This window comes from Phacochoerus africanus, chromosome 14, assembly GCF_016906955.1.
Source record: "Phacochoerus africanus isolate WHEZ1 chromosome 14, ROS_Pafr_v1, whole genome shotgun sequence".
Lineage (NCBI taxonomy): Eukaryota > Metazoa > Chordata > Mammalia > Artiodactyla > Suidae > Phacochoerus > Phacochoerus africanus.
Genome location: NC_062557.1, coordinates 23,444,659 through 23,472,424, shown reverse-complemented (window position 1 = coordinate 23,472,424; position 27,766 = coordinate 23,444,659). Strand labels below are relative to the sequence as shown.

Below are 27,766 nucleotides of genomic sequence, written 5' to 3'. Positions count from 1 at the left end.
CAGTTGGAACTCTGCCGGCTTTGTTCTTGATGGAAACAATAGCCAGCTTCCGATTTGGGCCCTGCTGGTGCCCGGGGAAGAGCTTCCATGAGGGCTTAAGCAGTGTGGTTCCTCCTTTCAAGCCTGGCACTGGTTTGCATGGAGTTCAAGGGCACCGCCTGAGACGCCCTTTCTCCTCCCACCTCCTCCACAGGGCAGAGAAACAGAGTGGAGAAACTAGCTTGCCCCCTCCCTCAGCCTCAGGGAAGAAACAGCACACTTGGGAGGCGCACGCGCACACACATTTTTTTAATAAAGTAACATTGAGAGTTCGTACAAACATCTGTCTTAGAAATTCAGGTCGAGGAGTGTGAAGGAAAGAGCTGCTGTTAGAAGAGAGGGAATTGGGTGACTTCTCCAAAGACAGATGGGTGCTGGCGGAGAGCTGGGGTGTTCCGGCGATAGCCAAACCGACCATTGAACCCCTGGGTTGCTTTCAGATTGGTATTGTAGTGGTCATGCCCCGTCACCTGCTGGAGGGAATGCCCTAGGAAGACACAGAGAGAGGCCTGAGCCTGCCTTCAGCCCACTCTTGCTTTCCCCACTCCCACAGGGCGGGTATAGGATGACAACCCAGCTGTAGTCACTGTCCTGGCCACATCTCAGCTGAACCCTCGGTCCTCAAGTGTCTTCAGCCTCCTCACTGAAAAGCCAAGGGCGAGTGAGGTGGAGGAGACAGAGAGCATTCTGGAAAGTGGACCTCATACCAGGAATGACATTCAGGAGGAGCGGGAATAGGTGCCCTGTGGTGGGAAGGGCCAGAAACTTCTGGGCTTGGCAGAACTTGCCCTGCTCCCAGGAGAACTGAGATTTCACCCTCCCATCTGACCTGGCTGGAGACAGTGGATGAGCTCCATTTGGTTAGCGGTGTGAGGGGTTCTGTGACTAGAATGTGGCCAAAGGGTGGTAGAGTTGGGGTGGGAGGAGGGTTCCCCCTGCCAGGAAGACATCTCTCAACTCTCCCTTTCCTGTTGCTGCTAAAATTGACCCCAGAGAGTGAGCGGGACACATCTGCTTTGGGAAGCAGTAAGAACACAGGAAAGGGTGGACTTGCAATTGCAGCTCAGCCCTGCTTAGCACATCGCTTTAACTCCCTAAACCTCAGTTTCCCTGGCCGTAACCTGAGGACAGTGTGAGGGTAAAAATATCTGACGTACAGGGGTGCTCGATAACTAATCATTAGGGAGCACTGCTCATGTATGAGAAGAAACACTGGAGGCTGCAGTTCATCCCCGGATCTCCTCCCCCACCAACCCCAGGTCTCTTTATGGTCCAATTTCTCTGAACTGCGGAACGCACGCCAGTCTTCTGAGATAGGACCATGGTGAGGCTGGAAAGTGAGGTGGCACTTGCCTGCCCCTGCCCAGTTTCTCCTGTTGAGGTATCTCTGTCCTTGCCCGAAGACGTGGAAATAATCCACTATCCAGCCATCCCTTCCTGTACCGCCATGGTCCTGAGAGTGAGGGAGAAAATGCAGAAGACCGTCAGCCAGGATGCTGAGAGAACAGTACGAACTCACCCTGGGGTTGATGAGGGGAGGGAGAAGAGGTCACAGCCAGGAGTAACAGGGTCAGATAGATTAAATATACTTAGTGGTCTATTGCCTTTCAGGGAGAGGCAGTGTAGCCTAGCAGGGTTTTTGTGTGTGTGTGTGTGTGTTTTTTTTTTTTTTTTTTTTTTTGCTATTTTAGGGCTGCACCCAAGGCATATGGAGGTTCCCAGGCTAGGGGTCGAATTGGAGCTGCGGCCACCAGCCACCAGCCACAGCCACAGCCACAGAAACGCCGGATCCGAGTCCTGTCTGCGACCTACACCACAGCTCACGGCAAGGCTGGATCCCTAACCCACTGAGCAGAGCTAGGGATTGAAGCTGCATCCTCATGGATCCTAGTTGGGTTGGTTAACTGCTGAGCCACGAAGAGAACTCCCAGCCTGGCAGTTAAGGGCTCAATGTCTCCTGCCAGAGAGACTGATTCTAATTCCAGCTCTGCCCCTAGGAAGCTGAGTGTCTTTGGGCCAATGACACAGTTTTTCTGGACCTCAAATTCTTCACAAGTGAAAGGAGGGTTACTTTGAAATTTAAATTTAAGTGAGATAAAGTAGTTCAAATAAAGGGCCTGGCATAGTAGTGTGTTGATAAACACGATTTTTTTTTTTTTTTGATCTTTTTAGGGCCGCACCCGTGGCATGTGGAGGTTCCCAAGCTAGGGGTTGAATCAGAGCTACATCTGCTGGCCTACACCACAGCTCACGGCAGTGCCAGATCCTTAACCCACTGAGCAAGGCCAGGGATCCAACCCTGAGACACTGTGGGTTCCTCAGTCCACTGAGCCTCAACAGCAATTCCAACACGATCTTCATTTAAATGAAGATAATACCTACCACAAATGGTGTTTGTACAGGCAAAGAAAATAAATATATGGTTACCAAAGGGGAAAGCAGGGGAGGGATAAATTATAAGGTTGATATAAACACATGCACACTGCTAGGAGTTCCCACTCTGACTTGGTGGAAAAGAACCCCCACTAGTGTTCATGAGGATGGGGGTTCAGGCCCTGGCCCCACTCAGTGGGTTAAGAATCCAGCGTTGCTGTGAGCTGTGGTGTAGGCCAGATGCAGCTCAGAGATCTGGTGTTGCTGTGGCATAGGCTGGTAGCTCGGATCGGACCCCTAGCCTTGGAACTTCCATGTGCCTGGGGTGCAGCCCTAAAAAGACAAAAAAAAAAAAAAAGGTTGTGACAATTAAAGACTAACAACATTGAACATAAAGTTTCAAGTGTGTACACTGCATTATAATTTTTCAAGCTTTTAAACACTCGAGTTTCCCCCGTATTCTGACTCTTTCTGTTATAAAAATTACATGTATAGACAGCAAACACCCACAAACATGGCATGTGTGTCCATATGCATATACTGAACATATCTGCACACACAAACACCCAAGACCACAAAAACCTCCAAGATTTGTTCACAGAATAACCCGCATTAGGTCCTCCTCTTCCCATGAAACTAACATATATTCTAGACACAAATATTGGAGGCAAATCGTTTTTAAAAATTGGAGCCGCCTGCCAGTAGCCTCAGAATCTTTGGTCCTGGGAAAGTGCTCTGCGAGGGTGGGGCAACAAGGCAGGCTTCGGGCCAGGGGCCCTACTTTGCAGAAACCCCAAATGAGATCATTCTTGAGTTCAGGCGTGGGAGGTCATTCTTGAGCTCTGGCTCCACACCTGCCTCCCGCCTCCACCTGTTCGGGGTTTAAGAAAACAGAGCGCGAGTTGGGGAGCTTCCCTGATGGTGTGAGACGCCGGGATGGGGAAGTTAGCCCTGCCACCAGAGCCAAGGTCTCTGGGCACAGACAGCGGAGTCCGCCGCAGCACTCCAATACCTGATCAGTTTTCCGCAAGATCGGCGGAACCACGTGACTCCGGAAGTACCGATGGGCGTGGTAGTCCTGCTGCGCGTTGTAGGGAGGAATCGCCGACCAGAGCTTGGGCCTCAGCCTCTCATAGCTGCGCGCTATAGTGCTCACGGCCACACCATCCAAGATGAAGCTCTTCTCCAGCCGCAGAGGACACTGGCACAAGTGCGCCATCCTCACCACCGCAGCTGGCCGGGGCAGAGCGCCCTAGGTGGGGGCTCCCCTGCGCATTGTTACGTGCTGTCAGAGACCCCTGTGACACAAACCCTATTGTCCCCTTCTAAGGGGCAGCTTCTGAAGACTGGGGGGGAAACTGTTTGCAGGGTCTTGAAGCGAGGGAGGTTTAGGAGTCCTTCCAAGAGGAACCAGAGAGTGAGGCTGAAAAGGGAATTACCGAATGTGGGCGGTGTGAGGGCAATCATTTCCCAAACTCAGTTCCCTAGAAAAGCTAGTACCCAGAATGGATCGGAAAGAGTTCAGATAGAGTCTACTTCCAACTCTCATTTTACAGAACTGGAAGTTGAAGGACAGAAATGTTGGAATATTCCCTAAACACATTTAGTGGCAGATCCAGAACCAAAATTCATGCCAGTTGTGCTGGCACTGTATCCTCTTCTACTCTCAAACTAAGGTTTGGCAGATTTTTAAGACCACCCTGCCAAAACACTTTGATAGCAAAAAAATCCCTTGCAGATATTAATTCATCTTCCAGGAGAGCAAGCGCAACGTGAGGTTTTACAAGTATAAACTCATTCACACCAACTTACCCGAAATAAACCTGTGATTGTAGAAGTGCATACATATGTGTACCTGATTTCCTACTCATATCACTCCTTGAATTCCATGAGTCTCTCCAGGATCTGACCATACAGTCTACCTTATCTCAAATACCTAACTGTGGGGTAGTTCCCAAAATCATCATACTTTGAGCAACCACCACCTGCCAACTTATCTTAAGGACCCCAAACCCAAATAACTTAGTGCAAGGACTGTTTATGTGGTTACCAAGATTAACCTGTAGGGGTTCCTGCTGTGGCACAACAGAATCAAAAGCCTCTCTGGGAGTTCCCATTGTATCAGAGCGCAAATGAATCCAACTAGGAACCATGAAGCTGCAGGTTCGATCCCTGGCCTTGCTCAGTGGGTTAAGGATCAGGCATCGCCATGAGCTGTGGTGTAGGTCACAGATGTGGCTTGGATCTGGTGTTGCTGTGGCTGTGGTGTAGGCCAGCAGCTGTAGCTCTGATTAGACCCCTCGCCTGGGAACTTCCATATGCCATGGGTGCAGCCCTAAAAAGCAAAAAAAAAAAAAGCCTCTGGGAAACAAGTTCAATCCCTGGTGGTGCAGAGTGGGTTAAGAATCCAGTGTTACTGCACTTGCAGCTTAAGTGCAGCTTGGATCTGATCCCTGGGCCAGGAACTCCATAAATAAAGAGTAACATGTAGAAACAAACAGGAAGGCAAGTACCTAGAGCCATTTTTATTTACTTTTTACAAATGCACTGAAGAATCACGCAATGCTACCAGCATTGGATGCAATTCTGGGCCACAAGTCTGCACATTCCTTTGCAACTGGTCCTGTGATGGCAGAACCTGCATTAAAAAATGAAGTGACAGGTAAGCTCAGGTTTTTTCCTTACACCCTGTGCTAAATTATCCAATCTCAAAACCTAAAGCACGGTGCATACATATCCATCTATCTGAACCGCTCTGCTGCACTGCAGAAACTAACATGACATTGTACATCAGCTATCCTTCAACAACAATACTGAGAACATGCATTCTTTCCTACCTTTCATCTCGCCTTTATTATTTACTATGACCCCTGCATTATCTTCAAAATATAGAAACACTCCATCTTTTCTCCGGTATGACTTTCGTTGTCGAATTACCACTGCTGGATGTACTGAGAGGGAAAAAAAGAACGGCTGTCATTAACCTGTCAAGTCCCAGCACCACCAAGAGAAATCAAGTTCCCCAACATTTCCCACCCAGAAAGAATGCATATTCATCATTCGCTTTTTATTTCTTAAAATCAAGAAATGAGATTGTGAGAAACAGTTCAAACACCCTTAAGACAAGTCCAGAGGGCCTACATTTCCCCTGCAGGTGTACATGTGTTTTTTGGGAGAACAATTAGCAACATACCAACAGAGAAGTTGCTAAGCACTTTCTATACTTTCCCCACTTCACCCAACAGGTGGGTACTGTTAAGAGAGCCTACTGGGAAGGGGACCCTCCTCACACTGAAGGAGTGGAAAGGCCAAGCTATTACCTTCTCCTTATGCAATAGTCCATCCCAACACAAATTAAAACCTCCAAGTACACACATTCCAAAAACTTGCTGGAATTAGTTATGTACTGTTAGGTTTTATAAATATAAACTCACTACACACCAACTTACCCAAAGAAAACCTCTAACTGCTATAGGTACACATACACTCCTTGAACTCCCAGAAGTGTGCCCAGAATCTTGACCATACACTCTACCTTCTCACAAATGCCTTTCTAACTGCAGGGTGAATGTCTTAATAGCAAAAATTTGAAAGTAACCTAAATATCTCACGACACACTACAGAACAGAATGATGCAAGACAACTATCTGTGAAGAATGGTTATGGGAAGGAAATGGTCCCATTTACACTGGAAAGTAGGGGAGTTATCTTGTGGCACATTGGGTTAAGGATCCAGTGACTTCACCTCAACGGCCTGGGTGGCTGCTGTGGCATGGATTCAATCCTTGGCCTGTAAACTTCCACCTGCTTCGAGTGTGACCAGAAATACAGAAAAAGAAAAAAGACAAGACAAAAAAAAAAAGGAGTTCCTGTCGTGGCGCAGTGGTTAATGAATCTGACTAGGAACCATGAGGTTGCAGGTTCGGCCCCTGCCCTTGCTCAGTGGGTTAAGGATCCGGCGTTGCTGTGAGCTGTGGTATAGGTTGCAGACGAAGCTCGGATCCAGCGTTGCTGTGGCTCTGGTGTAGGCCGGTGGCTACAGCTCCGATTTGACCCCTAGGCCTGGGAACCTCCACATGCCGTGGGAGCAGCCCAAGAAATAGCAAAAAGACAAAAAAAAAAAAGGAAAAAGAAAGTAGGGAGTTTCTGTCTTGTCTCAGTGGTAACGAACCCAACTAATATCCATGAGGAAACAGGTTCAATCCCTGCTCTCATTCAGTGGGTTAAACGATCCAACAAGGCCATGAGCTGTTGTATAGGCTGCAGACATGGCTTGAATCTAGTGCTGCTGTGGCTGTGGCAGAGACCTGCAAGTGCAGCTCTGATTCAATGACCCTTAGCCTGGGAACTTTTTTTTTTTTTTGCTTTTTAGTTCCACACCCATGGCATATGGAGGTTCCCAGGCTAGGGGTCAAATCGGAGCTACAACTGCCAGCCTACGCCACAGCCACGCATGATTCTTAACCCACTGAATGAGGGCAGGGATTGAACCCGCAACTTCATGGTTCCCAGTCAGATTTGTTTCCGCTGCACCACGATGGGAACTCCTATATGCCACATTTTGTGGCCCTAAAAAGGGGGGGAAAAACCAAATACGTTGCTTCAACCAACCTCAGGCAATGCAGCATAGTAACATATATTTAATGGAAAAAAAAAAAACTATACTTAAGTGGACGCATGCAATTCAAGGGTCACCTGAATTCATTTAGAAGAAACAAGGACCAAGGCAATATAGTTGAAGTGTATGTTCTGTCTCACACCGATTGAGACAGCATATCCTGCTGCCATCTCACTCAGTGGTGGCCAATTGCTCTGCCCTTCTCTGACAGCTCCCCAGGCCACAGATCAGACCCAGCAAGTGTTCTAAGAGGAATGCCTGTCCAGCTGCATGCTGATCCCGACCTACACATTGGTTAACTGATGCTTAACCACAAAGCTACTTACTCCTTGTCTCCCAAGCCCTCAAGTGAGTATTGGAGGCAAAGTAAGATTTCTGACCAAAAGGCCTGGGAGTGGGATGCAGGCCTACAGTGACACAGGCCAGACACCCATCACATTTGTACTGCATATCGAGATGGCTAGGGGAGTTCCCTTCATGGCTCAGTGGTTAACGAACCCGACTAGCACCCATGAGGACTTGGGTTCGATCCCTGGCCTCGCTCAGTGGGCTATGGATATCTAGCATTGCCGTGAGCTATGGTGTAGGTTGAAGACATGGCTCAGATCCTACGTTGCTGTAGTTCTGGCGTAGGTCAGAGGCTACAGCTCCAATTCGACCCCTAGCCCTGGAACCTCCATATGCAGCTGATGTGCCCTAGAAGACAAAAAAATAAAAAAGAGAGATGGCCAGGACTTCTCAGGAAGAGCAAAGACACCCCAGGGCAGAGAAAAACTAAGCAGGCACAGGAGAAAATTCCAGGAACTGAGCTCAAGTGCATTGAGGATCAGAAGCTCTAAACGTCTAAGGAGAGTAGGTCAGAGGTGCCCAAGTCCTGCCCAATTGGTACACCTAGTGATAAAACTTCTGGGGGTAGCCTGCTGATTAAGCAATGAACAGCTGTTCTAGTTTCTACTACATATCATAGTTTCTTTTCAAATTAGTAGTTCAGGAAAAGAAATTTGCCAGAGGTAGACATTAAGTTTTAAATCTGTGATCTCACCTGGTTGAGCTCAAAACACACCTACAAAAATGTATTTACCAAATACCACCATGTTCATTTGCAGCCAAGGAATTTATTATCTACAGACAATGCTTATGGAACTCTAAGTAGAAGAGACAGCTCTAAATGTGACATGCACAAATTACCACCTGGTTTAAGGGTTATGTGGAGAGGGGAGACTGGGGTAAGGAAAGGTGTCAACAAGGTTGTGAGCTGAAGATGAGAGTTAGCGAATTCCTGGTAGAAAGCACAAAGGAATAGTAAGAGCTGAGGAACACACCATGAACCTGGGTATTCTAAAAGGATAAGCTTTTGCTTTCATAGGTATGTGAGGTGGTCTGTAACTCTCTGCTGAACTTGCTGGGGAAATACCAAGGTAAATATGTGGAACCCCCAGCTTAAGATGGAAGCCAACTGAGAACTGAAGTACAGGAGTGATAGGATTTACATTTTAAGGAGTTCCTATCATGGCACAGCAGAAACGAATCCAACTAGGAACCATGAGGTTGCGAGATTGATCCCTGGCCTTGGCCAGTGGGTTAAGGATCTGCGGTGGCTGTTAGTTGTGGTGTAGGTCGCAGACGCAGATCAGATCCTGTCTGACTCTGGCATAGGCTGGCAGCTGCAGCTCCAATTCGACTCCTAGTCTGGGAACCTCCATATGCCAGGGTGTGGCCCTAAAAAGCAAAAAAAAAAAAAAAAATTTTAAATTTTAAGATAGGCTTTGGCTTCAGTGTAGGAAACAAATTTAAGCAGTAAGGGAGGAGGCTAAGATTAGAGAATGATGTCTAAAGACAGCAGGAACAGAATTTAAATTGCAGGTATTTATCTTACAATGTCTTTCAAAGGAAATCAAGCATTAAGAGGCCCTGAGAGGTTAAAAAAAAAAACAAAAAACAAAACACACACCAAACTATTGCTTCATTCTCCAATAAAGGGAGAAGTGGTTCAACGGTCCAGAAACCATAAGGAAGATTTGGTCTGTCTACTCACCCTTCTTTCTGAGCTCTGGTTTCCCTTTCTTGACTGTGGCCATCACCATGTCACCCACACCAGCAGCAGGAAGTCTATTCAATCGTCCCTTGATCCCCTTCACAGAAATGATATAGAGGTTTTTGGCTCCTATGAAAGGATGTAAACAAAAATGGTGTTTTTGAAGAGCGATTAGGCAGTTCTGCATTTCCGACACTTCCAAGGCCTCTCTCTCCACTCACACCCCCAAGCGGTTCCACTCCCCCGCCAGGTGAAATACTTTGTCACACCACCGATTGAAGCAAAACAGCACAACTTGCTGCCGCTTCACCCAAAAGTGGTGTTTTCACTGTGCCCTTTCTTGGCGGCTCAGAAGGTCACGAGCAAAAGGCCCTCTGAGTGCTTTTAGAAAGGGGAATTTGGCAGGGTTGCAGCTTAAGATCTTACCCGTGTTATCAGCACAGTTGATCACTGCTCCAACCGGAAGACCCAAGGAAATCCGGAACTTAGCACCAGAGGACCCACCACGTCCTGTTAGTAGGGCGACAGAAGAGATCACTGTCCAGTCATGGTTCGGAGGTCCCTTCGCATTCTCAAGCTATGAATTCATTCGCATGTGTTTTGGGAAACGGTACACTATAGATTCGATTTCTCTAGGATTCCACTTACCCCCTCTCCAATGCCACTCAGTTCTCAGGGCAAATATCCAATTCCTCCCTCCTACAACCTCACATTGAGATTAAGGGGCCTGGACGACACAATTCCCGATCCAACTTTTGTACCACGCAGTTCTTCCTCCAAGGCGGGAGACCGCACACAAGTCGCCCGCTCTGCGGCTTAAGCTAGTCCGACTCCAACACCATTACTGCAGTGCTAGGCGCGGGGCAACCTCCTGGGGGATTCACGACTAGAATCACGACTGGATCCTGCCAACTCAATCCTCCAGGCCCCTCCGCCATTTCGGGGACTGTCCTGGTGCCTATCCACTCCCTCTCCGCCCCAAAGGAAAGCAGAGTGCCCCAGGTGCCCGTCGCCGCAGCTCCGGGTGAGGCCAGCAGCCACTTCGCGACAGATGGCGAAGGATCTCCCAGAGCCAAAGCCTTACCTCGCTTCGACATCTTGATGGCCCGACAAGGACGAAAAGGAAGTAAGAACAAAGGACCCTGGGATATGAAGTCGACGCCCCGCCCGTTCAGATCACGTGATCCAGAGTTGCCGTGTCCGCCTCTTCCCCGGGGCGCTCTGTTATTACGTCATAAATCCTGGACGTTGCCGTCTCTCGCTTCGAATTGGGCAGTGGAATCTTTGAGGGCTACAGAAGAGAGCTTGAGTACCTACTGTTCGAGTTGGAAAGTAGCTGTTGGGGACACAGAAACATTGGTTTAATTTATCGGACAACCTCTTCTGAGCACTAAGTGTGTACCAGGGATTTCGATGGACGCTAGAGGTTCAGAAATGATTAAAACATCTGTGCTATATAAGGGCCCCCAAAAAACATGTGGCGGGGGGGGGGCGGAGTGAGAAAGAGCTCGAAATGGTTTCATTAGGATGTGATATAACTGAGAAGTGCCATTCTAGCGCTACAGATAATTCCGTATATGTGTGCTTGGTCCCACATTCATCTATATTTTAGAGTCTTGTTTTATTCATTACTCTTTTCATTGTTTCAGTCTCTCCCATTCTTCAATGGAGTTCTGTTGATATAGTCATTCAAATATTTATTGAATGACTATTTTATGCCAGATACTGTCTTGGACATACACTAGACTACGTCAGAGGAAACAGATCTCTCTCTCTCTCTCACTCTATATATATATATATATTTTTTTTTTTTTTGGTCTTTTTGCCTTTTGCAGGGCTGCTCCCACGGCACATGGAGGCTCCCAGGCCAGGGGTCTAATCAGAGCTGTTGCCGCTGGCCTACGCCAGAGCCACAGCAACACGGGATCTGAGCCGCGTCTGCAACCCACACCACAGCTCACGGCAATGCCGGATCTTCAACCCACTGAGCAAGGCCAGGGATCTGACCCGCAACCTCATGGTTCCTAGTCTGATTCACCAACCACTGCGCCAAAATGGGAACTCCCAGATCAATATTCTTGACCTTAGGAAGCTTACATTCTGCCAGGGTGGCAGTGAAAGTGGATATTAGATACTAAATCATAGATGTAATAATTGCACTATATAGTATGTTAGATGGTTTAAGTATTATGAAAATAAAAGTAGAAAAGGGGGATCTGGGAGTGGGAGGAGGGGCAGACTGCAATTCAAAATCAGTGTGGGCTTCATGGAAGAAGTGTGACCTTAGTGCAAAGGTTTTAAGCTGAGGGACAATATGATTGTCTAGAGAAGAGCAATCCAGATAGAGTCATCAGCCAATGAAAGGCCCTAAGGCAGACATGTGCCTGAGCGATATGAGGACCAGCAAGGAAGCTAGGAGTGACTGGACAGAGTAAATGAAGGGAAGAGTAGTAGGGCAGAAAGTCAGAAGTAATAGAACTGTAGGTCATTGTACACCGCTATTGACTTTGATATTTACAGACTGAAATGGGAAACGGTTAACTCATAAGCATTGAAGGGACATGATCTGACTAATATGTCAGAAGGATCACTCTACTTGAGACTAGAGAGAGCACAAAGATACAAGTAAGGAGGTCTATTGGGAGGCTCTTGCAATAACCCAGGAGAGAGAAACGGTGGTGGTTTGGACTTAGCGTGCTAGCAGTATAAGTAATATGATGTGATCAGATTCCAGATGTGTTTCAGAGGTAAAGCCAACAAAGTGTGGGGGTGTTAAAGAACGAGAAGAATACAAAATGAGGAATTTCTGTCTAGTGGAAATGAATCTGACTAGCATCTAAGAGGATACAGGTTTGCTCCCTGGCCTTGCTCAGTGGGTTAATGATCTGGCATTGCTGTGAGCTGTGGTGTAGGTCACAGATGCAGTTTGGATTCAGCAGTGCTGTGGCTGCGGCGCAGGCCAGCAGCTACAGCTCCAACTTGACCCCTAGTCTGGGAATCTCCATTCCGTTTGCCTCGGGTACGGCCCTAAAAAGACAATAAATAAATAAATAAATAATAAAAATAAAAATGTTTCCAAGGCTTTGGGTCTGAGCAAGTGGAAGATGGCATTGCCATCAACTGAGCTGGAGAAAGCTATGGGAGGACTAGGTTTGGGGGTAAAAGTAGGAGTTCAATTTTGGACATTATGAGTTAGAGATATAAATAGCAAGTTGGGGAATTCCCTCCTGGCACAGTGGTTAAGGATCCAGGGTTGTCACTGCAGCGGCTCAGGTCATTACTGTGGTGAGGGTTCTATCCCTGGTCTAGGAACTTTCACATGCCCCAGCATGGCCAACGACAACAAAATAGCAAGTTGGACATATTAGCCTGGGGTTCCAGAAAGGGAGATATAAATTTGGATGTTGTCAGCATATATTTAAAGCCATGATAGTGAGTGAGATCACAAAAAAGTAAGTGTAAACAAAAAAGACCATGGGGAGTTCCCTGGTGGTACAGCAGCTTAAGTATCTAGCGTTACCAGTGCTGTGGTTCATGTCGCTCCTTTGGTGAGGATTCAATCCCTGGCTGGAACTTCTGTAAACCACAGGTCCGGGGGGGCGGGGGGTGGGTAGTTCCCATTGTGGCTCATTGGTAATGAACCTGACTACTCTCCATAGGAAGCTGGTTGAATCCCTGACCTTGCTCAGTGGGTTAATGATTTAGCGTTGCCGTGAGCTGTAGTGTAAGTCACAGACATGGCTCGGATCCTGCATTGCTGTGACCACGGCATATGCCATAGGCCAGCAGCTACAGCTCCCATTCAACCCCTAGCCTGGGAACTTCCATATGCTGCAGGAGTGGCCCTAAAAAGACAAAAAAAAAAAAAAAAACAGACTAAGCTCTAGGGCACCTCAGCATTAAGAAATCTATAAATCTATGCATTTATAAGTCTTATCACTCATAAATCCTTCACTTGATCCTGCCAATTTCTCTAGCTTCCAGTTTTTCTCCTTTACTTCTCAGCCAAATTCTGTTTGTTCTTGAATGTATGATTTCCTTTTTTTCTTTTTTTTTTTTTAGGGCCCAACCTGTGGCATATGAATTTCCCAGGCTGGGGGTCGAATTGGAACTATGGCTACCAGCCTACACCTCAGCCACAGCAACTCGGAATCCGAGCTGCATCTGCAACCTATACTACATACAGCTCACAGCAATGATGGATCCCCGACCCACTGATCAAGGGCAGGGATCGAACCCACATCCTCATGGATATTAGTTGGATTCATTTCCACTGCACCACAACGGGAATTCCCTCCTTTTTTTTTTTCGGCTGCACGTTTGGTATTTGGAAGTTCTTAGGCCAGGGATAGAACCTGAGCCACAACCGTGATAACAGCCAGGTCCCTAATCTGCTGAGCTACCCAGGGTACTCCTACTTCAATTCTTACGTTTGATGACTTATGTTTTCTTCAGTTCAATATGTTTGATGACTATTTGTTGAATGACCACCATCCCAACTAGTCTATATGGGCTGAGTCCATGTCCTTTTTCTTCAAAAGTTTATCCTCAGCGGTCAGCATAGGGCTTGGCTTAATAAATAAGGTGAATGATTGTTGAACAAATGAAGAAGTCTGTCTCAATGATCTCCACATGTTAATATCCTCGCATGAAGGAATTTCCATTCGTCTCTGGCAAAAATAGAAATATTTGGAAAATATAACGTTTCTCATAAAGCTCCAATTGCTCATTTGAAGGGACTGCATGTTACTCTGGGATTATCTTCTTTCATTTTTCTCTTTTCTTTCTTTCTTTCTTTTTTTTTTTGTCTTTTTGTCATTTCTTGGGCCGCTCCCGCAGCATATGGAGGTTCCCAGGCTAGGGGTCGAATCGGAGCTGTAGCCCCCGGCCTACGCCGGAGCCACAGCAACTCGGGATCCGAGCCGCTTCTGCAACCTACACCACAGCTCACGGCAACACCAGACCCTTAACCCACTGAGCAAGGCCAGGGATCGAACCTGAAACCTCATGGTTCCTAGTTGGATTCGTTAACCACTGCGCCATGACGGGAACTCCTCGTTTTCTCTTTGTTAAAAATATTCCTTTCAGGAGTTCCCGTTGTGGCACAGTGGTTAACGAATCCGACTAGGAACCATGAGGTTACGGGTTCAGTCCCTGCCCTTGCTCAGGGGGTTTAACGATCCGGCGTTGCCGTGAGCTGTGCTGTAGGTTGCAGACGCGGCTCGGATCCCACGTTGCTGTGGCTCTGGCGTAGGCCGGGAGCTACAGCTCCGATTAGACCCCTAGCCTGGGAACCTCTATATGCCGCGGGAGCGGCCCAAAGAAATAGCAAAAAGACAAAAAAAAGAAATTATGTATTTATTTATTTTGTCTTTTTAGAGTCACGTTGTGTGGCATATGGAAGTTCCCAGGCTGGGGCTGGAATTGGAGCGGTAGCCGCTGGGCTACACCACAGCCACAGCAACACGGGATCCGAGTCGCCTCTGCAACCCACACCACAGCTCAAGGAAACACTTGATACTTAACACTTGATCAAACCTGGATCCTCATGGATAATAGTCAGGTTTATTACCACTAAGCCATGCCGGGAGCTCCTTAAATTTTTTTTAAACTATACCCCCTGGAATGTGAAAATTCCAGGGCCAGGGATGGAACCTACCCCACAACAGAGACCCCAGTCTTCCTGCAATGCCAGATCCTTAACTCACTGCTCCCTCTTTCTTGCTTTATCCCCGACATGTTCTTCGAAACTCTTTTTGATGTCATCTCTTTTTGAACATGCTCTCGTCCCTCTGCCATTTCACCATCCCCACATGCTCTCCCCCAAACCACCTCTTTTACTTAGAGCAGTGGTTCTTAAGTATGTTCATCTTAAAAGCCCTTTACATTCCTAAATTATTAAGGACCCCAAAAATTTTTGTTTATATAATTATATCTATTTTTTTTCTTTTTTTCTCTTTTTTTATTTTCCCACTGTACAGCAAGGGGGTCAGGTTATCCTTACATGTATACATTACAATTACATTTTTCCCCCAGTAATTATATCTATTGACAGTTACCAGATTAGAAATTTAAATTGTGAAATGTTTACTAAATCCATTACCTGTTAAAATGTGTAACATTTTAAAATGAAAAATAACTATTTAAATATTAAAAATAGTGAGAAGGGTGGCCTTGCTATACTTTCTTTTGGAAATCCCTCTAATATCTGACTTAATGAAAGAGAGCTGGATTTTTTTTTTTTTTTTTGTCTTTTTGCCATTTCTTGGGCCGCTCCCGCGGCATATGGAGGTTCCCAGGCTAGGGGTTGAATCGGAGCTGTAGCCACCGGCCTACGCCAGAGCCACAGCAGCGCGGGATCCGAGCCGCGTCTGTGACCTACACCACAGGTCACGGCCACGCCGGATCGTTCACCCACTAAGCAAAGCCAGGGATCGAACCCGCAACCTCACGTGTTCTTAGTTGGACTCGTTAACCACTGCGCCAAGACGGGAACTCCGTGGATTTTCATTTTTTTTAAATTAATTAACTGGCATTCCCGAAGCGGCACAGTGGAAGCCAATGCGCCTAGTAACCATGAAATGGCGGATTGGATCCCTGGCCTCGCTCAGCGAGTTAAAGATCCAGCTTTGCCGTAAGCGGTGGTGTAGGTCGCAGACTCGGCTGGGAGCTGGCGTTGCTGTGGCTGTGGTGTAGGCCGGCAGCTACAGCTGCGATTGGACCCCTAGCCTGGGAACCCCCTTACGCTGCTGCGGGCGCGGCCCTAAAAAGACAAAAACAACAACAAAATAAATAAAATTAATTAACTAATGAAAAATTTTTGGTCACACCCAGAGCAGTTAGGCCAGGGATGGAGCCCTTCCCACAGCAACGACAGGCTGGATCCTTAACCCACACCACCGCCAGGGAAATTCCAAGACAGCTGGATTTTCATGTTTCCACATTTAATCTGTTGTGATATCGCACAGCATGTAGCCTCTGGAAAGTTCCACCGTATGCTAATGAGAGGAAAAGAATGAAACGAGTAACAGTATTATAAAATTTATTCCTTTTTCCTGCTTAGAAAGAGTCTCACAAGCACATATCCAAGAACCCACATCCCAGAATCCAGGGCCTACGGAAGTCCGGGACCTCGTTTGTTTACATGTTGACCTCCATATAAGAATGTAAAATCCCCTTTTTGTGTTCCCAGGCAACACTCAAGAATGGGAGGGGTAATGTTATCCTTGGCTAATGTCAGCTTTACTTCCTATTATCGTTAGAGTGCTGAGGTTTAAAAGTGAGAACACCAGTGGGCACCCGGATTTGAACCGGGGACCTCTTGATCTGCAGTCAAATGCTCTACCCCTGAGCTATACCCCCTCTGCTGGAAAGCAAGAGATTACAGCTTATTTGTAGTAATTTATTGACCAGCTATTGCCTTTTGCAGTTAACAATAGTTTCACATCTATGATCAATTGTTGGAGGCTTCTCTTTCTGCCTGCAACCTGAACTGCCTTGGATCCCCAGCGGGCGATTTGCCCACAAGGGAAAGTGCTTCCCTTGTCCTTTTCAAGACCCTCTCTGCTCTTAAACCGGATGTGCCCCTGGAGTCTCCATTCTCTCCAGCATCTTCCATCAATTCCACTCACTTGGCACCTTCAAAGATCCAAAGGTTTCCCTAGACTGGAAAATTCTCCCTTTAGCTGTGACCGCTTGACCTTTTCTTCTTTCTCACTACCAATTTTTAAGAAAGACTGTGACTTCATTGGTGTCATTATCAAGTGATCTCTGAAATTCTGCTACCCTTTGCCTTACTTTCTGGACCATCAGGTATTTTTTCTCTTGGGGTACGTATCTTGTTTCCGATTAGACTGTAAGTTCCTTGAGGACAGGGATCATGTTGCCTTCCTTTTTGTATTTCCCACAGTAGCTGGCACAGTAGTACCTGGTTCACTCTAAGCCCTAGGTTGTAGCTACCAGCCAAACCACCATCCTAATTAAACTCAACTATGGCATTACACCAAGCCTGCCGCTAAGTAGCAGAATGTTGTTGGAAGAGCTTAAGGGGGTGTCACTCCACCAATCTCAATCAGGCTCTCTATTATTCCTCCATACTGGCTCTCTAGGTTCACTTCCTCACTCTCTAAAATGACGATATCACACCCTTTCTCCAGCTTCAAACCTTCCACACCTTATCTTTCTCCTCGGAGAGGGCTGAAGAGCCGGCCTCATCCTTTTTGGAGAAAATCAGAATCAGTCAGAAGCAGAGTTGTGCTGATAAATGGCCAAAAACTGGCTCCAGGGGACCTGATGTGTAGCATTCACCAATCCCAATAGTGCCCATTCACCTCCCTGCTAATTTCAAGTGAAGTCAACTGGCTTTATGAATTCCTGAAAATGTAACAGTTGGTTCTCACAAGCCATTATGGGCCGAATCTAGCACACTTCTCTGATCAACTCTTTCACCAGCTACTAACTGTACACTAACAACTCCCCAAGTAGTATTTCCAACCCAGACAGTTCCCTGAATTTTGGAATTAACTGGATCTCCAGCTGCATACATAACATCTCCTCTTAAATGTCTATAGGGCACCTTAAACTTAAAATGATGACCTCATACAAGAATGTGAAATCTATGCGAATAGGGGGCTGTACTAATTTTCTGTGTCATCGTTTAAAAGAAATGCTCAAGGTTGGTTTTTTTTTTCTTTCTTTCTAAACTTACTCCTTCATCAGTGTTCTTTATCTCAGGAAACCACCACATCCACCCCCATAGTGAAGACAAAAAAAGAAGAGTCATACTTATATTTCAGTTTTGTCTTTTTAGGGTTGCACCCAGGCCTGTGGAATGTTCCAGGCTAGGGGTCCAATCGGAGCCACAGCTGCTGGCCTACGCCACAACCACAGCAACACAATGTCCAAGCTGCATCTGCAGCCTACACCGCAGTTCATGGCAATGCCAGAGCCTGAACCAACTGAGTGAGGCCAAGGATCAAACCTGAGTTCTCAGGGATCCTAGTCCGGTTCGTTACCACTGAGGCACAAGGGAAACTCCAAGAGTCATACTTTAGAAAAAATTTTTTTGTGTGTAAATTTTATTGAAGCATAGTTGATTTACCATGGTGTGTTAATTTCAGGTGTATAGCAAAATAACTCAGTTGTACACATGTATATTCTTTCTCATAGTCTTTTCCATTATGATGTATTATAGGGTATTGAATATAGTTCCCTGTGCTCTATGTCAGACCTTGTTTATCCATTCTCTATACAATAGGTTGTGTCTGCTAATCCCAAACTTCCAATTCATCCCCCCTCCCCCCACGCCCTTGGCAACCACGAATCTGTTCTTCATGTTTGAGTCTGCTTCTGTTTTGTAGATAAGTTCACTAGTGTCCTATTTAAGATTCCACATGTAAGTGGTATCATACGGTATTTGTCTTTCTCTTTCTGACTTACTTAACATGCTCATCTCTAGGTCCATCTGTGTTGCTGCAAATGGCATTATCTCATTCTTTTTTAAGGCTAAGTAGTACTCCATTGTATGTGTGTATCTATACCACATCTTTTTTATCCATTCATCTGTCACTGGACATTTATATTGTTTCCACATACTGGCTATTACAGATAGTGCTGCTATGAACATAGGGGTGCATGTATCTTTTGGAAGTATAGTTTTGTTCACATACATGACCAAGAGTGGGACTGCTGGATCATATGGCCATACTATTTTTAGTTTTTTGGGGAACCTCCATACTATTCTCCTTAGTGGGTGCACTAATTTACATTTCCAAGGAGAGTACCTTTAAGTAGAGTCATTCTTTAGTCTTCTCTTTCCCTCATCTTCCTCAAGCCATCCAATGTACAGCGAGGACATGGCTCCCCTGCCATGGTCAGTCTGGATGCCTGCACTCTGCTCTAGCTCTGTGGTTCCCACTGTGATGAGCTAAACAATGGCCCTCCAAATACGTCCATGTGCCAGTGCTCTTGTGAATATATTACCTTACATGATAAAAGTCCCTTTCTAGTTATGTTTAAATTAAGAGTCTTGAACTGGAGAGATTATCCTGGATTATCCAGGCAATCAGAAGAGTATTTATAGAAGGGAGGCAAGAGGATCAGAATCAGAAACTGAGAGAAGATGGAAGGATGGAAGCAGAGATCAGAACATGAGGGGCTGCAGCCCAGGCTTTGAAGATGGAGGAAGGGGCCATGAGCCAAGAAATGTAGGTGGCCTATACGAAGCTACAGAAGTCAAGGAAACTGGTTTTTCCCTAAAGCCTCCAGGAAGAATGGAGGCATGTCAGCACTTTGCTTTTAGTCCCGTAAAATTGATTTTCGGAATTCTAACCTCAGGAACTGTAAGATAATACACTTATGTTGTTTGAAGCAAATAAGTTTGTGATAATTTGTTACAGCAGCAACAGGAAACTAATACACCACTGTAACCTCAGACACCACCACCATCTCTCACCTGTGCTATTGCTGTAGAATGCTACCTATCTTTTTTTCAAATTTTATTATAGCCACTCCTTTGTGTGTGTGTGTGTGTGTGTGTTAAGAACACCTAACACTAGATCTACCCCCTTAACAGATTTTTAAGTGTACAATACAATATTGTTAACTCTAGGCACAATGTTTATTTATTTATTTAGGCTGCCCTCCTGGCATGCAGAAGTTCCCGTGCCAGGGATCCAACCTATAAAAAGCATGCAAACACCAGCTGAACCAACATCTCCACGGAGCTCCTTTCCCTGGCGATATTCTCTAGTATATGGAACAACTACTGTGTGCCCCACTCCAAGTGCAGAACATACTTTCAGTAGAAAGACTCACTCTCTCATTTTGAACTCTTTCTCACTGAGTTTAAAATCTAGCGGAGGCAGAACAGAAACAAGGGCACAAATGAATAAATCAGGAAATGCCCAGTAGTGATACAAGAAATGATTAAAATTAAAAAACAAAACAAAACAAAAAGATGATGTGTTAGGGGGAAATTTCAAGGTGGGTAGTCATGGAAAATCTTTCTTTGCAGGTGATTTTGGAGTGAAGACCCCAATGACATGAAAGCGACAGCCATGGTGTGTTAGGAAATAAACCCAGAAAAGGCAGATTGGTACCTAAGTTCACAGGTTTTCAAAATTCCATGTTTTTATTTTCATTTAATTCCCCATTATTAGTAAATCCAATTCCATATAGCAGGAAGAAACTAATTTTGAGCAAATAGTTTTCAGAATGAAAAATGTGGAGTGCATGTAGAAACGATTTACCAACCATGTACCAGTAGAGGGGGTATAGCTCAGTGGTAGAGCATTTGACTGCAGATCAAGAGGTCCCCGGTTCAAATCCGGGTGCCCCCTCGCCTGCTTCCTTCGCTTTTTCACAGCCGCCAAGGTTAACTCAGCATGGCAGGAAAAGCTTGAGGTTTCTAAAATCCAAAACTCCGTTGAAGGTTTTCTTGCACCCATTTAATTTTCTCTCTTCAGACGTTCCCGGTCCCTGAGGAGTTAGCAATACCCTAGAGGTCGCACAGGGTGTCTCTACGTCGCAGAAGCTGCACGTCTGCCGGGACTCGGTGGAGAGAGGCCCAAATTTCCTCAGGCAGAAAGAAGGCTGAGATCCTGCCCATCTCGGAGACTTGGAGACGTGCTGATTTAATGTTAATTATAGCTTCTTTTGGGGGAGAAATGGAGTGCCGGGGCAGGCGAATATTGTTTCACCTAGTTTATGCTCTGACCAGGAAGACTAGAGCAGAATCCACGTTGGGCAGGTTTATACAGTGGCAAAGTTTAACAAGACACAGCATAGATGTAAGAAAAAAGGTGAAAAGTAGGAGATCCTTTAGATCAGCTCAAAGGCAGGTCTTTGGCCTGATGAATCTGCAGGGGATGAGCTTGAAGCCTAGCGTCCAGGAAAGGGGTGAAAAACGAGTTATTTCTCTGAATGGCAGCTCTGCTTCATCTCCCATGTCTAGCTCGGCAACACATCTCACAGTAAAGGGAGCCGTGGGGGAAAAAATGAGTTCAAGCTGCATTCCCCTGGGGCCCCGAGGGATGACACAACCAAATTCCGAGTTTAAAATATCACAACTGCCCCCTGACTCAAGAAGCATGCCTCTCTCTCTATCCTTTCTTTTTCCTTTTTTTGGGCAAAACCTAGTCGAGGGAGATGCCCTTGCTCCCTTCATACTTATAGTTTTCTTCCCACCCAACAAGGATGCTGTCAGGCAACCAACAGATATCTTGTCTCCATCTTTAGGTTATGAAACTGGAGGGCCCTGTATTACTGTTTCAGTGGGTTCTCGAAGTGCGGTCCCTCAGCATCAGCATCTCCTGGGAACTTGATCAAAATGCAAATTCATTCTGGGGGTGGAGGTCCCATTCCAGGCCTACTGAATTAGAAACTGGGGCGGGGGGCAGTTTTCAACAAGCTCTCCAGGTAATTCTGACACACGCTCAAGTATGAGAACCACGACTTTAGTTTTTTATCAGTTTACATCGGGATGTACCTTTGTAAACTAAAATGAGCTTTGGGGTTGGCATGGGCCATTTTAGTGTTCTCTAAGGGCTTTCATTCTGCTGGTGCCATGAGCAATAGGGAAAGGTAAACAGGGCTAGCGCCATGTCGACGGTAATAAAGAAAGTTGAAGTTGGAGACAATCTGCGCCTGTGGGTTTCCTTCCCTTGACCCTGACCCCCACCCCAACTCGCACACCAACTTGGGGGGAGTCGTCTTGTCTCCTAAATCAGGGCCTGTAACTGACACAACTGAGGCTGCCGGCCGCGGCCAAAGAAATCCAGACCCCTCTAACGCTGGAATGGGTGCCTGCAGCTTTTCTACCTCGTTTTGCCCGTGTATCCACCCCCGTTCCTGCTGAGTACAAAGTAAAACCAAAAGCTTTCCCCTACCGTTGTAAAATGAGGAAGGGATTTTCAAACACCATTCTTCTGTTTTCTTTAACACCTAGGATCCAAGGTTAAAATGTGATTTCGCCAACGGAAGAATTATATAAGTTTTGGAAGTTTGGCAAAACCGCCGAGGGGGCACCCGGACTTGAACCAGGGACCTCTTGATCTGCAGTCAAATGCTCTACCACTGAGCTATACCCCCGCGCCGCGTCCTTGTCTGGGGACGGCTCCTTTGGGTGTTAAAACACTGCTACACCAAAGGCGGAGCGCAAGGATTAGGGGAAAGGAACGAAAGAGGAAAAAGGGCCCAGTGGAAAGCAGAAGGTCCCCAGATCCGCGGAACCACCGCAAAGCTGTACGGCAGAGGCATCGGGAGGGAAGAACTAGCCCGGGTTGCAAGGCGCTGAGTCCTGGCGGGAGGGACGGGTTCCGCCCTGCAAATGTGGGAAAGGATGTTGCGCCGGGAGGCTAACAGTGGCGGTGAAGGGGGGCTCCCGTTCGGTCCGCAGCTTCTCGCCAGGTACCGACGGGTTACAAAGGAAGCCCCCAAATCTGGCGGATCTGGTTGGGCGTTCGGGAGTGTTCGAACCCCACTCTCGACAGGTCAAGGGGTCTGCCCGCCTACCGCAGCCCAGGCGCGCAGATGTACGGCCAGACCGGCTCCGCGCCGCCTCCAGCTCCGGAAAGGCCCTGGGCAAGGTTGTCCGCGCCAGATCTTCGGGCGCGTAGCTCCGGGGCACCTTCAGCTTTGGAGCGCACCTAGGCGCGCGCGCCGGGGCCCGCAGTCCTCCCTGGAATCCACCCCCGCGCAGCCCCACGTCGCTCGGGGAGCGCGCCTCTCCGCGCGCGCCCCTGCCCGCGCCCGCGGCGCGTCCCCGCCCCGGTACAGCCCCTCCTCCCCGCTGTGTTTATTAGGGGAAGGAGGGCGGAGGCGGAGGCCAGTTCCCTAGCTCCAGCCGCCGTCGCCGTCGCCTGTGCAGTTGCAGCCGCCGCCGCCTCCCGCCAGCTCGCTCCGGGGAAAGAGAACGCGCGCGAGCTCGGGCGTCCCCGCCCCAGCCTTTCCCGGAGTCATGAATCCCAACTGCGCCCGGTGCGGCAAGATCGTGTACCCCACGGAGAAGGTGAACTGTCTGGATAAGGTGAGCCCGGGACTGGGAGACGCGACTCTGCAATCTCCGAGCTGTGCTCCATTTCCAGGGAGGAGAGAGGGGCCCGGTCTACGCCGCCTCATCCCCGCGAACCTGGGAGGAGGGAGGGAGGGCGGTGTCATGGGGTGTGGGGACAGACCCCAGTCTGGAAACCAGGAATCTGAGGCGAGGCAAGGAGTCCACGCGTGGCGGGCAGCCACTACGGGAGGCCACTACTGGAGAAGAGTGGGTTCTGTGCCCTGGGCTCGGGAGGACGCGAATGGAGTAGGGAAGTCAGGCCCCGCGGTGGGGGTGGGGGTGGGGGGAGCGGAGGAAGGTTAGGGGTGCAGCCCCGCCCCCTAGGGCCGGGAGAGTGAGAGCAGACGGCCGCTCCCTCTCCCCGCCGCGCCGAGCGCCAAGTAGGCGGAAGCGCGGGGCGCTGGGGGAGGGGGCGGCGGGGGGGCGGGGCAGAGGTTGGGGAGCCCAGCGAACCCGTGGGCTCTGGCCGCGTCTGGCCGGGCTTCCTGGCCTGGAGACTGCGGGGCGGGAGCTCTCAGCCGGCGAGTGTTGCATCTGGTGAACTGGGCTTCGGATACGACCCGAGCCACACTGCGAGACCCCTTTTTTTTGGATGACCTGCAGCCCCCCGCCCCTGGTGGTTCCATGGTTAATGAACTAGCAGACGTCCTCCATGGCCTCCCAGCCCCCACCTCAAATACACGCCAACTCCCGCGCTGGGCGGCCCAGCCGGACTGGGGCGGGGTCCGGTGCTGGAGTAGGGTGGGTGGGGGGGTTGCTTCGCAGAGACCTCCTGAAATTGTGCTCGGAGACTGAGTCCAGCTTGTAGAACAAAGAGCTAACTTTTCAAAGCAGGTTTCCCCGATGGAGGGTGGGGTTGGCTGAGTTCAGGGGAAGCTAAGAAAGGAGGGGGGAGGTGTTAGAAGGAAGGTTAGGTGGCCTTCTGGAAATTCACTGTCCCCTGGGGGCCTTTACGCGTCGTCTCCCCCCCCCACCCCCGGCCCCGCATCATGCTGGACTAGTTCATCTGGTTGCCATTATACTTTTGGAGGGGGGCGGAGAGTAGAACTGGGTATTTCCAGCAGTTGGGGGTAGGATCCGGGCCTCTTTTAAGCTCCCTATGATCCTAAGGCAAAATCCACCTTCTCCCCCCTACATCCCCTCCCCAGGGGGGAGGAGAGGCCTCTGATTTTGTCCCTCTCCTCGTCGTGCCTTTCATCTACCTCCTAAAGCCGGTTCCAAGTCCAGAGAGCCCTCCTTCCCGCCTGGACTGGCAGGGGTTGGGGGGCATGGGATGGAAGAGGGGTGCAGAGCCCACCTGCAGCCAGGTTTTGCTGGGGAAAGGGTAGTTCCTTGGATCTTTTTTTTTTGTCTGTCCCCTCCCCCCTTGGGCTTGGCACTTCCTCAGTGACCTTTGGCTTATGAGTCAGGGTGAGGGGGTGGGGTTCCAGGTTCTGAGATACATTTGAAATTGCTCCTGGAGAAAGGGGGGCATAGGGAGCTGCTGCTCTTTCACTCCCTCTCCTGAGCCTGGCCGGGTCGTGGGTACAAGGGCTGTGGGTGCTGACCTTCCCAATGACCATGCCTGCCTCTGGAGGGCAGGACCGGAGCCCAGAGGCACTAGCTGAAAGAGCCATCTGTCCTTACACACTGGGGTTTGGCCCTTCCCTGGTGGTGGGATTTTGGCCTCTGCGTTCCCGGTGCCTCCCAACCCCCTTCTTCTCCACAGTTATGAATCGGGAAGAGGCTGTGGCCACTCGCACCCACATGAGGCAGAAACATTGTATGATGGAGGGACTGCCCGCCTAAGAGCTGGGAGACTTGGGCCAAGTTCCAGGTCTCTTCGCACCAGCTTTATAAATGGTTCCAGGCCTCAGTAGTCACCCTCTGTCAGATGGGTATGGTGATGTCACTTCCTTGAAGGTGGGGCAGTGCACTCAAGTGTCTGTCACAGTGTCCGGAAGGGGATGTGGTGGTGGCTCTGCCTTCCCTACCTTGCTGGGGTGCTCCGTCCAGCCCCACATCTTTGGAGTCAGAGGGGAGGGGCCAGGGAGCCTTCAAGGTGCCCTCCCCCGCTGTCCTCTTGCCCTTGCAGGAAAAGGTCCTGCAGGTGGAGGTTACCTTGGGAAGCGGGAGTTGGTGATTCCGCTCTCCTTTTAGATTTCTTCCTATAGGAGGTGATCCTGGGGCGACCTCACCCTCTGCACTGAGCCTGGGCTATCCAGGTATCAGACCTATTCTTCCCAACCCCCTTCAGGCAGCAAGGACAGGCACTTGGAATGGGGACCTGGTGCCTGGAGGACTGAGACCTGGGAGAGGGAGCATCTGGTCCCATAGGCACCGTTCAGCAACTTACAAGAGGATAGAGTCCAATTAGACTCCCTGTCTCACTGCAGGTTCCCTACAACATGGTGTGACCCAGAGCACAGGCTATGTCCTTGATGTTAGCCTTATCTCCTCCCTCAGCTTATCTCCCAAAGAGTGGGTTAAGGCCGTGTCACCTCTGATGGCCACCCTGCCCTCAACCTACAGTACCCAGTGTGCTCTGCGCGCTGAATAAATATGAATTGCTGATGGTGATGTTTGAGCTTGAGATTTGCTTCCCCAGAGGACTGAGGGGGTTAGAAGTGGGGGAGAAACGGGGTGACGTCACTTGCTCATTCATTCAACAAATATTTATTGAGTGCCTACTTTGTGCTAGGCACTCGCAGGGGCTGTGGCAGGGCCTTTGGGGAGCGAGAAGGGCTGTGTCTCGCAGTGTCCTCTGCATCTTGAGAGAGGTGGCATTTTGTCCCAGACCCCATTGGGAGGCATTTGTATGGGGACTTGCGTTTTCAAGAATCTGGCTCTGTCCCTCTGCGCTGGCTTACTTTCCCCTGGGCTCTTGACCTCAGGTGGAGGCATTTGGGAAGGGTAGAGGGTTGGTGGGCTCCTAGTTCCCCTGGAGTCTCCCCATCAGGAGGGTTCTCTGCCTCAGAGACCCCCCTGGATCATCTTGTGACCCGCCACTCATAGTTGTTACAACTCATGGGAATGGGCCAGGCTCAGTCTTCCAGGAGCCTCACAGAGCAAATGCGACTGCTCCTGAAAATCACGAACCCCCTAATCGGAGGCTCTGACAGGTCCCGGGGCTCACTGCCCTCGCAGCCAGCGCTGGAATTCAAACCTCAAGTTCTCTGTGCTCAGCTCTTCTGCCTGTTGTTGTGTTTGCAAAAAGTCCTTTTATTGATGCTGTCGCACCCAGAGTGGTCCCTCCCCTCCCTGCCCCTGGCCTGAGGAATGCTCTGGGCTTGGGTGACAGCACTGGGAATAATACACTCCCTCTGGGAATTGGTGGAGGTGCCCTCACGGTCTGTGCCTTAAAGCCGGCCTCCCAGGGGGCCTCCGGTCAGGGTGGGGCTGGTGTCGCCTTGGAGGAGCATGAAACTTTCCCTGGATGAGAGGAAGGGAGGGAGAGGTCTCATGCCCTAACCCTGAGTCATAGGCAGCCCGGGTGAAAGAGAGCAGGACACCAGGCTGAGGGCACAGTGACCCGCATCCCCCTCACCCAGAGCTGTGGGCTTCCCCCACCTCCACAGTGATGCTGGAGTGATTGGGCGGCCGGGGCCTCGCCCACGTGCAGGGGATCTTGCCTATGCCCCCACTGGCCTCTGTTTGCCTTTCTGTGGAGTGGGTTGCTGCTCTGGAGCTGCAGGCAAGGGAGCGTTGAGAACAATGGGGGGACCGAGGAGATGGGCAGAGAGGCTTCTAACCGGCACCAAAGGTCTGGGGTTTTTTTGTGAACTGGGAAACAGTGGACTTCCAGGGTGGCAGGGAGGATTAGATGAGCAAGTCTAGAGGTGTATTTTGTTTATTTATGTATTTGTTTTTGTCTTTTTTAGGGCCACACCCACGGCATATGGAGGTTCCCAGGCTAGGGGTTTAATCGGAGCCACAGCTGACGGCCTACACCACAGCCACAGCAACTCGGAATCCAAGCTGCGTCTGCTGCGACCTACACCACAGCTCACAGCAAAGCTGGATCCTTAACCCATTGAGCAAGGCCAGAGATCGAACCCGCAACCTCATGGTTCCCAGTCGGATTCGTTAACCACTGAGCCACGACGGGAACTCCCTAGAGGTGTATTTTGCTCCCTGAGCCCCAGTGCCAGGCCTGCTTCTCTGAAATCTTACCTGAGTCCTCAGGTAAGAAAGGGATTCTTGCTCTGGGGCAGGGGGAAAGCGGGTCCTTGGAGGCTTATATTAATTCATTTCCTGTGCCCTTCACTAGATCCGATTGAGATAGGGATGGCTTTTTTTTTTTTTTTTCTTTTTTGGGGGGTTCACCTTGAGGTGACCAGCCCAGGCCTGGCCCACAAGGGCTGGTAAGTGACATGTCATCTTCTGCCCCCGCCCCCCTCGCTTTCCTACCCCCCCAAAAGGACACAGTGGCAGGAGCTGCTGGCCTTTGTTGACCCTGGGAGCTCTTCTCCAGAGAGGGGAGGGAAGTGATAAGAAGCAGCCAGCGGTGCTGCTCAGAGCCCGTGTCATCTCCTCCTAGCACCTCTATGGGATCATGGTTTTAGCTCCACTTGCAGATGCGGAGACCCAGTTCTATAGTTACCTCACCCAGTCCCCTCTCGTTCTCATCATTCTGTTCCAGAACCCCCTGACAGGACAGACAGCCACT

At 49.0% G+C, this 27,766-nt stretch overlaps 4 protein-coding genes and 4 non-coding genes across 8 annotated transcripts in view; 2 read left to right on the top strand and 6 right to left on the bottom strand.

Moving 5' to 3' along the window:
• Positions 1-273: 273 nt before the first annotated feature.
• On the bottom strand, positions 274-4,562 carry C14H17orf98 (chromosome 14 C17orf98 homolog). The gene is made up of 3 exons (XM_047758983.1): positions 3,425-4,562; positions 1,393-1,492; positions 274-526 (listed from the first exon to the last, which is right to left on the bottom strand). Exons 1-3 carry the CDS (start codon positions 3,629-3,631, stop codon positions 369-371), a joined length of 465 nt encoding a protein of 154 aa, XP_047614939.1. The 5' UTR covers positions 3,632-4,562; the 3' UTR covers positions 274-368.
• A 360-nt stretch (positions 4,563-4,922) lies between these two features.
• RPL23 (ribosomal protein L23) lies at positions 4,923-10,244 on the bottom strand. The gene is made up of 5 exons (XM_047758114.1): positions 10,150-10,244; positions 9,492-9,575; positions 9,066-9,194; positions 5,250-5,363; positions 4,923-5,050 (listed from the first exon to the last, which is right to left on the bottom strand). Exons 1-5 carry the CDS (start codon positions 10,160-10,162, stop codon positions 4,968-4,970), a joined length of 423 nt encoding a protein of 140 aa, XP_047614070.1. The 5' UTR covers positions 10,163-10,244; the 3' UTR covers positions 4,923-4,967.
• LOC125115336 (small nucleolar RNA SNORA21) lies at positions 9,324-9,460 on the bottom strand. The gene has a single exon (XR_007132047.1). It is a non-coding gene; the product is annotated as a small nucleolar RNA SNORA21 (small nucleolar RNA).
• A 6,111-nt stretch (positions 10,245-16,355) lies between the features above and the next one.
• TRNAC-GCA (transfer RNA cysteine (anticodon GCA)) lies at positions 16,356-16,427 on the bottom strand. Its single transcript has one exon. It is a non-coding gene; the product is annotated as a tRNA-Cys (tRNA).
• A 3,750-nt stretch (positions 16,428-20,177) lies between these two features.
• LOC125113844 (motor neuron and pancreas homeobox protein 1-like) lies at positions 20,178-23,024 on the bottom strand. The gene is made up of 4 exons (XM_047756794.1): positions 22,904-23,024; positions 22,578-22,844; positions 21,953-22,007; positions 20,178-20,945 (listed from the first exon to the last, which is right to left on the bottom strand). Exons 1-4 carry the CDS (start codon positions 23,022-23,024, stop codon positions 20,891-20,893), a joined length of 498 nt encoding a protein of 165 aa, XP_047612750.1. The 3' UTR covers positions 20,178-20,890.
• TRNAC-GCA (transfer RNA cysteine (anticodon GCA)) lies at positions 20,333-20,404 on the top strand. Its single transcript has one exon. It is a non-coding gene; the product is annotated as a tRNA-Cys (tRNA).
• On the bottom strand, positions 22,083-22,154 carry TRNAC-GCA (transfer RNA cysteine (anticodon GCA)). Its single transcript has one exon. It is a non-coding gene; the product is annotated as a tRNA-Cys (tRNA).
• The window catches only part of LASP1 (LIM and SH3 protein 1), a 44,990-nt gene continuing 40,089 nt past the window's right edge, over positions 22,866-27,766 (top strand). Inside the window, exon 1 of the mRNA XM_047757019.1 lies at positions 22,866-23,091. Within this exon, the coding sequence (XP_047612975.1) occupies positions 23,023-23,091 (69 nt within the window). The 5' untranslated portion in view covers positions 22,866-23,022. The remainder of the gene's footprint in view (positions 23,092-27,766) is intronic.

What these genes read in the sequence shown, in the direction of transcription:
- C14H17orf98 (XM_047758983.1), bottom strand. Translation starts at nt 3,631, where the DNA reads ATGGCGCACTTGTGCCAGTGTCCTCTGCGGCTGGAGAAGAGCTTCATC. An exon ending in TCTTGCGGAAAACTGATCAG is followed by an intron (nt 1,493 to 3,424) that starts GTATTGGAGTGC and finishes CCTCACTCTCAG; the next exon opens with GACCATGGCGGTACAGGAAG. An exon ending in GAGAAACTGGGCAGGGGCAG is followed by an intron (nt 527 to 1,392) that starts GCAAGTGCCACC and finishes GTGTCTTCCTAG; the next exon opens with GGCATTCCCTCCAGCAGGTG.
- RPL23 (XM_047758114.1), bottom strand. An exon ending in CAACTGTGCTGATAACACGG is followed by an intron (nt 9,195 to 9,491) that starts GTAAGATCTTAA and finishes ATCCTTTCATAG; the next exon opens with GAGCCAAAAACCTCTATATC. An exon ending in TAATAAAGGCGAGATGAAAG is followed by an intron (nt 5,051 to 5,249) that starts GTAGGAAAGAAT and finishes TTTTTAATGCAG; the next exon opens with GTTCTGCCATCACAGGACCA.
- LOC125113844 (XM_047756794.1), bottom strand. Translation starts at nt 23,024, where the DNA reads ATGACTCCGGGAAAGGCTGGGGCGGGGACGCCCGAGCTCGCGCGCGTT. An exon ending in ATCTGCGCGCCTGGGCTGCG is followed by an intron (nt 22,008 to 22,577) that starts GTAGGCGGGCAG and finishes CTTGGATCCTAG; the next exon opens with GTGTTAAAGAAAACAGAAGA. An exon ending in CCCTTCCTCATTTTACAACG is followed by an intron (nt 20,946 to 21,952) that starts GTAGGGGAAAGC and finishes CCTGGACGCTAG; the next exon opens with GCTTCAAGCTCATCCCCTGC.